Source organism: Buceros rhinoceros, unplaced genomic scaffold, assembly GCF_000710305.1.
Source record: "Buceros rhinoceros silvestris isolate BGI_N320 unplaced genomic scaffold, ASM71030v1 scaffold17828, whole genome shotgun sequence".
Classification (NCBI taxonomy): domain Eukaryota; kingdom Metazoa; phylum Chordata; class Aves; order Bucerotiformes; family Bucerotidae; genus Buceros; species Buceros rhinoceros.
In genome coordinates, this window is record NW_010425310.1 from 11,052 (window position 1) to 24,038 (window position 12,987).

General features: G+C 42.1%; 1 protein-coding gene across 1 annotated transcript in view; it reads right to left on the minus strand.

Moving 5' to 3' along the window:
• The window catches only part of ZMYM4 (zinc finger, MYM-type 4), a 34,571-nt gene that overhangs the window by 5,978 nt on the left and 15,606 nt on the right, over positions 1 to 12,987 (minus strand). The window contains exons 9-25 of the mRNA XM_010141100.1: positions 12,089 to 12,263; positions 11,770 to 11,982; positions 10,085 to 10,235; positions 9,304 to 9,419; positions 8,902 to 9,174; positions 8,286 to 8,436; positions 7,856 to 8,028; positions 7,350 to 7,500; positions 6,780 to 6,920; positions 6,478 to 6,515; positions 5,191 to 5,335; positions 4,091 to 4,203; positions 3,576 to 3,747; positions 2,462 to 2,515; positions 2,165 to 2,344; positions 1,950 to 2,044; positions 1,226 to 1,397 (exon numbers count right to left, since the gene is read on the minus strand). Of these exons, the coding sequence (XP_010139402.1) occupies positions 1,226 to 1,397; positions 1,950 to 2,044; positions 2,165 to 2,344; positions 2,462 to 2,515; positions 3,576 to 3,747; positions 4,091 to 4,203; positions 5,191 to 5,335; positions 6,478 to 6,515; positions 6,780 to 6,920; positions 7,350 to 7,500; positions 7,856 to 8,028; positions 8,286 to 8,436; positions 8,902 to 9,174; positions 9,304 to 9,419; positions 10,085 to 10,235; positions 11,770 to 11,982; positions 12,089 to 12,263 (2,513 nt within the window). The remainder of the gene's footprint in view (positions 1 to 1,225; positions 1,398 to 1,949; positions 2,045 to 2,164; positions 2,345 to 2,461; positions 2,516 to 3,575; positions 3,748 to 4,090; positions 4,204 to 5,190; positions 5,336 to 6,477; positions 6,516 to 6,779; positions 6,921 to 7,349; positions 7,501 to 7,855; positions 8,029 to 8,285; positions 8,437 to 8,901; positions 9,175 to 9,303; positions 9,420 to 10,084; positions 10,236 to 11,769; positions 11,983 to 12,088; positions 12,264 to 12,987) is intronic.

The window sequence follows — 12,987 nt, forward strand, 5'->3', positions numbered from 1 at the left end:
ACGTGGCACAGTAGTGGCTGCAGGTACTTGAGGCTGGCAGCGTGGGGTTGATAGACGGGATTCACCCCTCTAGCTGGACTCCAGGGAATCCTGAGTAGGAGAAGGACCTTGACTATTTCCACCTAGTTCTGGACAGGAGTTGAGTGCAGCATACTTGGATCTTTAAAGGGAGAAGGAATGAAGAGTTTAGTGGGACACGCATGGGATTCAGAAGCTGAGCACCCAGGGAAAAGATTGACCAAAGGATCTGCAGTGAATCTGCCAGGCTTGGCTGGTGAGTGCCTGCCTGGCACTGAACGGGAACCTTGCCGGAGGCTGGAGGCAGACACAATTCCAGGAAATTGACTGTAATATTTGCTTCCTTAGCCTCAAGAGGAAAACACAGAAACTGTTCTGGGAAACAAAACCCAGCTGTTCCCATATAACACAAAAATTCCAAATAGGAATCTTCTAAACAGAATTTTTCCCTCCGGCATCTTTCTTACGGAAGCCCTGCCACACTTACTTCTTTACACTGCAGAAGTATTTAATGTGGTTTGCTCTCTTCCCCACAAGTCCAAAAAGCTCAGTTATATTCCTAACTTAAATTCTCTGCTTCACTGAAAATTTGCCCACAAAACTCTCTGCTCAGGCATGTAAAACAGAATCATGACCAGGGAAAAGGGGAGTTAGACACTGCCCAACCCCAGGACTGCTGCTGTGCTTTTGTAAAGAAAGATAGAACAATCCATCACTAGAAAAACCAAAGTGACTTTTATATTGTCATTATCTTTTCACAGCAAATGGTTACGCTGACAAACAAATACTTTGCAAATGCACTAGTTACAGATGAAAAAGATGAGGCCAAGTTAGTGTTGTCAGCTTAGAATTATGGCCTGATACCAGCTCAGTAAAGGCCCTGCAGCACCGTAAAAGCATCTCCTACAAATGAAGAATTGCTACATGGAAAGGAACACAAAGTGGAGGTTACAAGATTTCTAATGTCCAAAAGAAATCTGGTCTTTTAGAGCTTGTTTTAATAGGTAACAGATCAATTAAGAATGTAACAGCCGTGATCTTTAAATGCATAAAAAGATGAAAGAGAGTATTCCATAAAATGTTTTCTCCACTCATGGATATTTTAAAACTCAGTAATATCTAATCCTAATTCTTATTTGAACAATGTATCACACCAAGGGCTCTTCAACTATGTATTTCTGTTTCCACTCAGAGAGAAAAAAAGTACCTGAAAATTTCAGGTCCCCTTGTTCCTCCTGTGCGTTTTTCCATTGGACCCAGTTTTTCCAGGCATTTACCCCATACATGTACTTTAGGGTCATCCCAGAAACAGAGCACCCCGGGTAGGAGCCCTGCATCAAATTCCGGGGCTCCACAGAAACCACAGACTTCTTCCGGCCCTACAGGCAAACAAACCATATCCAAATAAATATTTAATAAGCTCTTCATCCATGGGTGCTTGACTTGATCTCACAGAACGAGGCCATTACGCTCACACGGTAACAAAACCCTACTCTCATGACAGAATCTGGGTGGATATATACGCGTATTTTTAATATGTGGACAAATACTAACCACATTTCACTGAAAAGGTGCAATAAAATACAATAATTCTTGCTGTGCTAAATATACATGGAAATATATTCCTCTCTATGGATTTTTCCCCATAGATTATGACTCCACTTAAAAGACATGGCTTTAGGAGTTTTGTGAAACAATACACATTTAAAAAATGTTCTGCACTAAAAAGAGCATTTATTCTACCTAGTTGCAGAGGGGAAGGAAGAAAGTCTTATCTCATACAGTAGAACAGGAAAAAAAATGTACGGCGTAGTGAAATCGAATCCTCTTTTTCACCCTGCAGCAGTAGTTTTTTACTTCTGAGAATAAGCATGCACTCAATGCTACTACTTCAGATGCAAGGACCTGGTGTTCCAGAGGTACTTTCTTACCCGTCTTTTTGGCTGTGGGAAGCCATCTCTATGCCTCCGTCTTGCTCGTGAACGTGAATGTAAACCCAGTCCTTTACTGAGAGGGTCAAACGAGTCTGAAGTCAAATCAACACCATTAAGAGTTTAATTGTACGGTTTAACAGCCCAGGTAGAAACGTCACGTAAATCGTGTGTACTTTTATACACCACCACATTCTTCTTCCCATTATACCGACCTGATGGAAAATCTGCCTCCAGGTCCTGCTCCACATCACCTTTGGAGAACTGCTTCAGTTCCGGGTCTGGTTCTGGCAGGGTGTTGGATCGTAAGGCGTAGTGGTTCAGCTCATCCTCCCAGCTGTGCGGGGTAGACACTGCTTCCGACTCCAGATCGCCACTGTAGGTGCTGCCCTGGTCTGTGAGGAGGGTAATCAGAGGTGCCATGTGTAACAGGAAAGGGCCCACAGAGAGAGGAGTTTGCAAGAAAAGATGCAGCAGGATCAAAATCCATTTGCAAAAAAATTCTAACTGACCTTTCTCAAATATTTTGGGGTCCAGGAAGAGCTCGTGCTCAGATGTTTGAGATCCTTTAGAAAAAGAAGGAAATCTGTATCTACAAATGACCAACAACTTACACAACTAGCACAAAAGACTTGAACACCAAAAAAATATGTATTAGGTCATAATTCTAACACACAGGGTGCATCTTCTCCACTGGACTTCTCCTAACAGCTTTCTACCTTGGGCATGCTCTTACAGGAGAAACAGAAATACAGAACTAACCCATGTTTGCTTTTCCAAACATTTCCATCCCTCTGAGTTTGTTTTTTGTGTCATCTGTAGACCAGTCAGATATTTCATTCATTTCTTTTCATCTTGTTCCACTTCCCCCACCCCTCCCCGCCCATGCCACAGGGTGATCACTATCCAACCCGCATCCCCTTCCAAGAATCCACCATAAAAAGCCTGATAGGGAAAAACTCTTGTAAAGCAGCTGCTCTGTCTTCTTGATTTTGATTCCTCCTGTTAATGCACGATGTACTCATCTGGAGATTACTACCTCTAGTAATCTGTTACTGTCAACAAAAGTCAAATCAGCAGCTAGGATCAGGGAAAGGGAATGCAAACACATTTAAAGCCTTGTCAGTGCTCAGTATCTAACAGGGGTTCTGTGCTTAGTGTAGCTCTGCTGAACGCTGACTGACAAACCCCTGTGACATTACAAAAGCTTCAGAAAGGGGCAGCTACAACCAGCACCTGAGACGGAAACTATGCAGGAAGAGTGAATTCATCTTAAAAAAAAAGTATGTTTTCAAAACAAAGAATAGACTATTGTACACAGAGGCAAAATTATCTCCTGTACACGGTGCCGCTGAATTCCCCAGCTGCCTCATTTCAGAAGAGTAAGTCATCAAAATCGCTCAGACATGACATAAGCTATATGACAATCCTGTCTAGGTAGGCACTTTACCTGAAGGAACGCTTTAGTTGTGGAAAATCAGTGTTGGTAAGGGAACAGGACCATTTGCCTTGGCGTGCACATGTGGCGAGCCGCCAGTACAGGCCCTACATCTGTTTATCTATTTTCCGCGACGAGAGAACCTCCATCTCACCACATCCAGTTTCCTTTTTAAAAACACCACATACCACCATGAGAGTGTGTTTTTTCTTTCTCCTCGTCTTCTGCAATCATTTCTGCCATCTGAAGGAGATCAGCTTCAAACGGATTTGTGGGAATCTTTTCCCTGATGTCCTGGATTGTTTCAATGATCTTCTCAGCATTATCCAGGGTTGTTGGGAAGAGCATGGGAACAGGTACCTATGGAACACGTGGGAATCAGAGCATGTTTGGGAGTGAAGGAAAACACCAAATACACAAGGGAGGATCTGCTCATTTAATCTTACATGTATTTTAGGACTACTAAGTTGAATTTTAAAATAACTCCAGGCTGGACAAATTGTTTAATTTCTGCAATAACCCTACAAATTAGTAGTTCTGTGTGATGATGCTTAACCAAACACGATGTGATGAGGAAAGCAATGGCTTTGAGGACTCCACATACCACTTGCATGACTAGTCACAAAACCCAAGGACACTGTTCTGTGTCCTGCTCAGAAACAAGGCTGTAAACTGCTTCTCTAGTGAGCTGAGTACAACTTACAGGTACTGGCATCCCAAGCGGAACTGGTGTGTACTGGGTGTAGAGGTGAAGGGGCACTGGCACAAACACCGGTACAGGGACAGGCACCACAACGATCTGGGGTCGAACTTCTTCTTCTGTTATACCAAAAATAGAACAAAACAAAAATTGTTTACCCATATGACTACCCAGTACACTCCAGAGCGTCCATGATCATTGTCTGGACTTCTGCCTGGAAGGCGGTTTGCACAGTGCCGGCCTTGGTCACAGTCATCCTCCACTGCAGCACTGTTGTAACCAGCGTTAACGCTAGAGGTTGGAATAAACAGCACTGTGACTATCTACACGAATGCTGGAAAGGAAGAGGGTGGAAACAAGTACTAAATACTAAGGTCTCCATCCACGTAAATGATGTTATTCCAATTACCTCACAACTACAAGTTCATTAGAAGGTACCCTTAAAATAACAAATTAACTTCCTCACTGAGACATCTGCATCAAGGCTACATACCCGAAGCTCCTTGGACAGTAAAAGTGATAGAAAAGCACTCCTCAATGGCAACCTGGACTATTACACAGCCTTTGAAGGGGTTTGTTTCCTCCCAGCACATCCACAAAGGGAGCTTAGAGCAAATATGAACCTAATGAAATTACCTTAGAAATAGGGACTTAATTGATAGAGGTTCTTAGTATCTGTATCACAGTTATTACTAAAGGAAAGCAAGAGGTGAAATAATCTTTGAGGAATCATGCACTTTATTAAAAGAGTCTGCTCTTGTGGCTTGAGCCGTCAGAGCTTAGAGCTCACAAATTCTGTCCTCAGGAAAACACATGTCCTCCGTAGCCTTCTGCATGTTGTTTAACAACTGCACTTTATTCCCCGCAGTTAGGATGACAAGCTAAAGCAAATCTCAAGATTCATCACATAGGAAGCTTTACGGATTTCAAAGAACAGCAGATGTTTTATATCTATAAGGCAAACTGCTACTTGGAAGATACCATACAACAATCTAAACTATTTAAGGTTTTAAAATATATTAAAAAATATTAGCTATTCCATAAATCATGCATTAGTCTCTCAGCTGCAACACAGTTATAAACCAGGTAGATTAGTGACATACCTGTCTGGCACTCTTTGTTTTGTGTGTGAGGTTTGCATGAGGTGGCCTTAGTCTGTGTGATTGGCTTGCACAGTAACGCTTTGTTTTTGAGGAGCCTGGGTGGTTGTGATGATGGCAGCTTCAGGGCATCTGTCTGAGTGCTGGCCTGTTTGGAACAACACAAGTGAGGGCAGAGTGAGTACTGGTTTGAAAGCTATCTAAGATTCGTGTTTGCTGAACATTTTTAAATTCTCTTTGCTGACAAAAGTTATCATTTAAAAATTATTGCAAATCTTGCAACTTGCTAATGTATTTGGTTCTTTCTGCTCTTCACCTCAATTTATTTTAATAAAACAATTTTTTTTTTGTTAACAGTGCAGTGAACAAATCTGAAGAATGTTTTTGGTTTCTCTAGTCAAATAATCTCTATAAACTTCTGACCTTGGAATCTTACTGATGACAAAGATATAAAGAGGAGATATGTTAAGATATTTTTGATGTCTGGCTGACACAGAAACCCAAACAATTCAGTAAACCAATGTGTAACCACACATGAAAAGAAATAGAAAATGAACACAAGTGCTGGCAGTATCACTATCACTGCCCTGCCACACATGGACTATTTGTGCTTGTTCTAACTGCATGTCCTGCTAACAGTAATTTTCAGTTATGCATTCAAGGAACAGGATCTATTTCCTTAGGGAAAATTCACACTCTAATGCTTAAATGACACTGCGGATAAAATCAAGGGTCCCAAGTCTCACAGAATAAAATCTTTGTATTTTAAGAGTTGCAAGATGTACAACCGCTCACCTCAAACAGCTCAAACACAGGAACTCTAGCAACTATTCCCAGATGAGCGGTGACAACGGCTCCCCGCAGCCCTGTCCCCACACTACCCAGCAGCAGGGTAGGAAAGCTAAGCTGCAAGAGCTTGGTCATTCCAGCCCCAGCAGCCCGCACTGCTCCCCTTCCTCCCATGCCACTCCTTTTGACATCACATGCCACTTCTGGGCACAACAGGCTGTCTCATGTACAGAAGCCACATGTGAATTGCCTGAGGACTACAGCCATCTCGAGAGCTACAACTTGACAAGCTTTGGCTTAAAGCATCTGATCAATCTGTCAGTGGACACAGAAAGACTTTTATACCATTTTAAAAAAAGCATCTGCAAGTTTGATGAATTTTAAACTCCAATCACAAAGAGGAAAAGCAGTTATGAAATGATGGTGCAAAATTCTTGGATACTTTACTTGTTATTGATACAATCTGGGCCAAAGTGAGAAAAAGTCTCTTTTAAAACTTACATCTCCTATTATTTTCGCTGTCACAGTGGGGACCGCACCTGTGAAGAAAAACCACACAGCTTGTGTACTTGTCATCAAAGACCACAACCCACACTCTGCCAAGGTCAGGAAAAAGAATTCCCACTAAACTGCCTTCCCTGGTGTATGCAGTCATTATTTATACCCAGGCAAAGGAAGGACAAAATTGTAACCTCTGCGCTGATGTGAAGCATAACGAAGAAGTGGATGTTGTCTTCGGTGGAAGAGGTCTCTGAACAAATATAGAGATTTAAAAACACAGGCATCATATTCAGCTGTCTTACCCTGCAAAACGTTGTTGGAGTTAACCGTAGGCTGGGCAGCAGGTGTGCTTGCGAGGGACACAACATTTGCTATGACAGGGGTTGAGTCCTTCCTCAATGAAGGAGGGCCTGAGGAGGAAGCTGGTGCCATAGAGAGGTTTGCTGGACAGAGTGAACAGAATAAAAATAAAATAAGCAAGAAGATAATTTATAAAACAGCACTTCTGAAACAACACCCACCCTCCAGATTCCTCTCCCAATTAAAAATGTCTTCAATAGATGCCAGGACATTTTGCCCCAATAAAATGGGCCTTTGTTTTATGAAGGTGATTGAAAAGCAAGAGGTTTTGTTTCACCTTCTTTAAAATCACAATCTAGGTCTGGTGTATGAAGCATTCTCATTCTGTACCCTCAAAAGTTTGAAATTGTCTCAAGTAAGAGAGAGATCTAAACCTGAGCCCACTCCGTGGCAACAGCAAGCACCCCCGTAGAAGATGTATCTTAAAAAGTTCACTGAATTGAGTTCCCAAACCAACACTTGCATCACTACCATGCGCACCAAGAGGCGACGCTGTTCCCAGCCTGGTTTACCTGTGCTGTTTGGGGGTGGAGGGTCAGAAACACTTTGCTGATTACAGAACAACAGGATACAAAGCAGATTGCAAAAATGCTTGATCTCCCCTTGCCACTTTATGGACTCACTGAGTTTACCTTGTCTCTTACAACCATCACACTTGGCCATCTAGGAGAGAAAAGGGAGGGAGGGAGCAATGAAACCCACTTGTACACAACAAAGAGTACATTGTACCCTGCTCAACAAATACAGCGTAAAGAAATCCATAAGGGTGTATCATTTTTCCAGCGTAACACAAAGCAGCAGCAGATTCAGTGTGTGTCTTCCCAAAACCTGCATTATGTTTTCTCTATAGAGAAAAATACTGCTCAAAAGTTAAGAAGGATTTACTCATCTCTCAAACAGATGTGATATATTCCACAGGCAAAGAAGCACTTATGGGCAGCTCACTCAGCTCCTAATGTAGGAAGGTTCTGCTAACATGTTTGTTTTCTAGAGGACACCACGTGAGAATGTTGCTTACCTGGTAATACAGAACTGTGAATTTAGACATGCACTCCTCGGAGCAAAACTCCTCCACCTTCCCCCCAAAGTGATGCTGGACCAGTTTGGGGGAAGCCTGTAAACAGTAACTGCACATTTTACAGTGGCTTCCCCAGCGCTTCGCCAACTCGTGTTTATAGAGCAGTTTACAACCTAAAAGAAAACAGCAAAAAACCAAAAACATCCTTCAATATCAAAATGACATTTGCCTGCACTTCTAGTTCTTGTATTTATGTCTGTAATAATGTGTTGAAACATACCATTAAAATGTGAAGTGTGAACAAAGGTCTGTGTTTCTAAACCTACAAATCTCTAACCTAGAAAGAGCAGGTTTCTTTTATCACTAATAATCTTAAGGCAAAACACTTCTGACTTGATTAGTCTGAGACAGAGTCTTGCCCCTTTCTTACCTTCGCTGCAGAACGGTTTATCTACACCTGAGAATCGCACCATCTCCTTGATAATTTTCTCAATTTTGCAGTATTCACACACTGCCATTATGCTGCTCCTCTTCTTATATTCATCACAGCAGGTCTTCCCGCAGAACTGGAACATTTTACCCTGCAGCACAGCCAGAACACAGCCGGATGTTTTGCTTTCCATGTTTCACATCCCAGGTAATACATTCTGATTAATTGTTAATAAAAACTCAGGACATCAACAATAGACAGCACTAGCAAGTAAGTCTCCCTGGTTAGCTTTATAACACCACGATTTTTCACCGAAAGCCCTCGCCAGTGCGCCCTGGAATTAAAAGGGTCATGTCTGGGACTGAGAAGGAGGCATGTGCTCACCTAGCCAGGCAGGCAGCAGGTCTGGGGGGTTTGGCATTTTTTTTCTTCAGTTTTTAAGATCAAACAGCCAGTATTAGTATGCAGTTTGGGAACAGTTAAACGATACCAAATCGGGTCCAAACACCTCCACAGCAGTCATAGTGAGCACAGACAGACCACTACATACAAGCTACAATTTCCCAGGCTTCTGTTCAGACAGAATACGAGCTTGAAAAGCCCTAATCTTCATTACCTTGTAGTCGAGCAGTTCTGGTTTGGTCGCAAACAATCTGTTACAGTGCTGACACCTGAGTTTTACAACAGGACGGGCAAACGTGACTTGCTGGGACTGGGCAGCCAGCCTCTGCAGCCCAGCCGCAGCAGAACTGCTCCCGGAGCTGGGGGACACCGTGGAGGTGGTGCCGGCTGTTGACACCGCTGCCCCTGGGGGAATGCTTACAATGACTTGACCTTGAGACAGAGGTACCACCGAGGAGTTCATTCCTGCAGGCTTGTTGAACAAATTCTGCAGGAAAGCAAATTGAGGAAGAGACTTCATTGTATAATACTACATACTCTACCCAACATCCCAGGTACTTACACCATCGATTTATTATTCTGTTAATCCCGCTAAGAAGAAATCCCCATGTCACACCTGGAAAGCTACCACACAACTGTAGCTACAAAAGTTGCGTATGCTCCCATCGGACATAGCCAAGTGATACTGAGGGTTTGATGAAGCTTTACAGCTGTTGCACTGAACTTGGACACCTGAGGGCGAAACAGAGAAGAGAAAGTGATTTATGCAACATCAAGTTGTATTGCAGATATCTCAACACTGTGCAGACAAAAACCAGAGAATGTGAATGACAAGCCAAGGTACACACAAAAGCCCAAGACGAAATTTCTACAGATTCAGAGGCAGACACTGCAGCTGCAATGCCTGTTGCTTGCCAGATCCTTTAATTAATTTCCCAGTATCCCTAGGATGTCAGTAAGCATTTTTCTATTTTACAAGAAAAATCGCTGAGAATATGTTTGTCTGGCTCAGCACATTAGGCAGAGGTACCTCAGCTAATCACCCTGGAGAGCCAGGGCAGAACAGCTTCAGCAGTGGTATGGTGTACGTCCACAGAACTGGATTCGTCCAGCTGGGAAACCCACCAGCTGCACTTGCAAGAGCAGAGAATAAATGAAGATTTATTGTCTTGTTTAATAAGCTCTCTAAAACCAAAGCTGAAATGGCTGTTCTGTCACTCTTAGGTTTATTGATGGTAGAAAGTCCTTATGTTCCCACCTCAGCACCTCCCTTTAAAAAAAAGCACCACCTCCCACCCTCCCAAAAAACAGCATCAGCCTTCACGTTCAAGACAAATCAGGTTTGGATATGAACTATGTGAAATTACGCTTCTAACAAAGTAAAAGGATAAACATACCTGAAGAAGTAACCATTTTTACTTTGTACGCTGACAAGCAGTTAACAGAGCAGAAGAGTTCAGTCTTCCCCAAGTTACTTGTGCTATCGATCATCTCGGCTGAAGATCTCAAAGATTTACACAGCGCACAAGGTGTAATTTTAGCTGATTTCTGTGGAAATATGGAAATCCGTCAGTCTTCTGAAACTTAGTATTTCTATTAACCTGGACATTAACCGCTGACATATAGAACGTGGATGAAAGGTACTGCCAGTGCACTCGAAACAACACATACTTTGAGCTGTATTATTTCTGACGCAGACACATTACTACCTTTGCAGGTAGGTTTAAGCAGTACTCAGGCTGTCAGGACAAAGGCCTCCAAGAGTTGGATATGGGTTGGAACAGCACGTATCAACCACCTCATTTTAGACAACTTTTACGGTTTAGGGTGATGATTTTTAATACATCAGGTACATGTGTAAACAATATTCTCATTTAACAGATGAGAAAACAAGACACAGAGAGAAGCAGGTTCCCTGAAGATGAGTTTGGGAGCAAAAGGGGAAGAGCTGTATCTCCTAGTAATAACCACCATTTTCAACCCATAGTCTACAGACTAATTTTAAAACAGACACAGAAAGACGCCTTTGGTAGACCCTTTCCTTTCTTTACAACAGCACAAGGGTTTTAAGGTCCTCAAGTCGGAAGAAGCTTTGAGAACTAGTGACCCAGACCATTTTATTGTGACACTCTCAAAATGCACTTTATTCTATCAGCAGATCTTTCAGATCTTTCAAATCTTCACAAAGGACAGAATGGAGCATATGTTTCTAAGGATTTAAAACCACCCACAAGACCCCAGAAACTATCAGAGTGTATCAGACAACTGAGTCGAATGCTGTTTAAAAGTCAATAAAAAGTAGATTAGACTTAACCTTGTAAGCTTTGAACGTACTGTATGTTTAGGAGGACTAACATATACGGGGGTTTGGTGTGAGATGCAAAAGCGGCATGAAATCCCTCTGCATTCCAGCTTATTTAATTTAATTTCCAGATTTGTTTCAGAGGACAACTAATGTCATAGGTAATTTTCTGGATGAAATACTTTTACCAACTTTTTTTTTAAATTCATTAGACCTTTCTTGGCCTAAGTGGCCTGAATAATGGGGCAGCAGAGTCAAGTCACATAATGGAGTCACATTATCTTATCAGAGGGCAATTTTTCCTGAAGTAATTGCATTAAAATAAGTCAGCCAAAAATAACTGAGCTATTATAATAAATTAAGGTTCTCTCAATGGCTCAGCTCTTCAAAAGGCTCCATTATAAAAAAAAAAAAATATTAAAAGTTTAGAAATTAAAATCAAAATTACCAACCAATTATTACTTTTCCTCTCCATTTAATTCAAATGCTACAATTTAACAGCGAATCCTCAAACAGGGAGCATCTCCAAGGCTGAGAGAAGCCACAGCAACTGCTGCTGCGTGGCCCCACTGCGTCTTCTCTCCCGCTGGCACACTCTGGTAGCTGGTTCAGTGGCAAGGGGAACAGCAACACGTTTGGGCAAAGATTAAGCAGCAAGTGGCAAAAGGAGTTATTTTAGACTACGACAGTAACTGAAACAACCAACTAATAAACCGGGTGCTTCTTAAAACACCCGAAATCTAATCACAGGCATATAGTTAATATTCTGTCAAAACATACCTGCTTGTACGCTGTCACGCACGCTGAACTGCAGAACTTCTTGGACTGGCCCTCGATCTGCAGCACGTGACACTGGCCAGAGCCGCTGTAGCAGTACCCTCCACAGTTCTCACAGCAGTTCATGGTCAAGTTGTTGGCTGAGCGGAACTTGGAGAAGCAGGCGTCGCTGCAGAGCTTGTGCACCACGTTCTGGTAATTGACTTCGTGTCTAATCTGGAATAAAAGAAAGAATAAGTAGCAGGGACAGAAATGTGTTCGACTTGGAGATGAGTCGTCCTGATGGACAGGCAATTCAAACGAGAAAGGAGTTTGCCATTACCACTGCATTCTTCTGGCACATGCTGCACTTGGTCGAAATGCTGTTGGTATGAATAGTAACAACAGGTTTCCTCTTCAGTTCGTACGTGGAAAGACAAGACTGGCTGCAGAAATCCTTACTAGAGTTTGTATTGTCAAACTGGGCAGTGATTACATCCTTTGGATTTAGAATGTCTCTACGAAAAAGAAAAACAGACACAGAGAAAGATAAAGAATTAAGAGTGGTCTCATGTCAGCCTGCTCTTTCTTCTGCAGCCTAACCATTCTCCAGAAGAGGGTGGATTCATTTCATTTAAAGCTTTTCTTTTTGCTGAGCTAAGAACCTGACTCCATTTTTCTTTTGCTACTAGGAAAATAGTTAAGAAGCACAATTCTGAAGGAGGTGTTTTGTGAAACATTTCGTACCTGGCCTTAGGAGTGGCCTGTAAATACATCAAGCTGTATTGTTAAACCTTTTCAAAAGGAACTGGGAAAAGGTAACTGGTTTGCACAGTCTTTACTAAAACAAATGTAGAAAGCAGGGAATGCGGAATAATTCCCTTTAACCACGACAATACCCATCTTAAGGGGCAGGGAAAAAAAAGGGGAAAATGACAGGTCACAATTTCTAATCACCATGTGGTTCAGTGTAAAACGGTCTGACTTGTATCGTAACTTTCTGTCTCTCATCTCTACAGCTTGGTTTATTTGTTGCTGGATTTAATAATCTCAAGTGCCTCTTTATTTCTTCTCTCTTTCGAAACAGCCATTCACAGAAAAATTTCGCAGCTCTCCAGTCAAAAAGCTAGGAGGAAATATTTCTATCATTTTCTTGGTTGGAAAGATGCCTCTTCCTCACTTGTCTTGTCAGAGGTAAACCATTTGTCAGCGGAATAAATACAAATTACAGCCAAGCCTGCT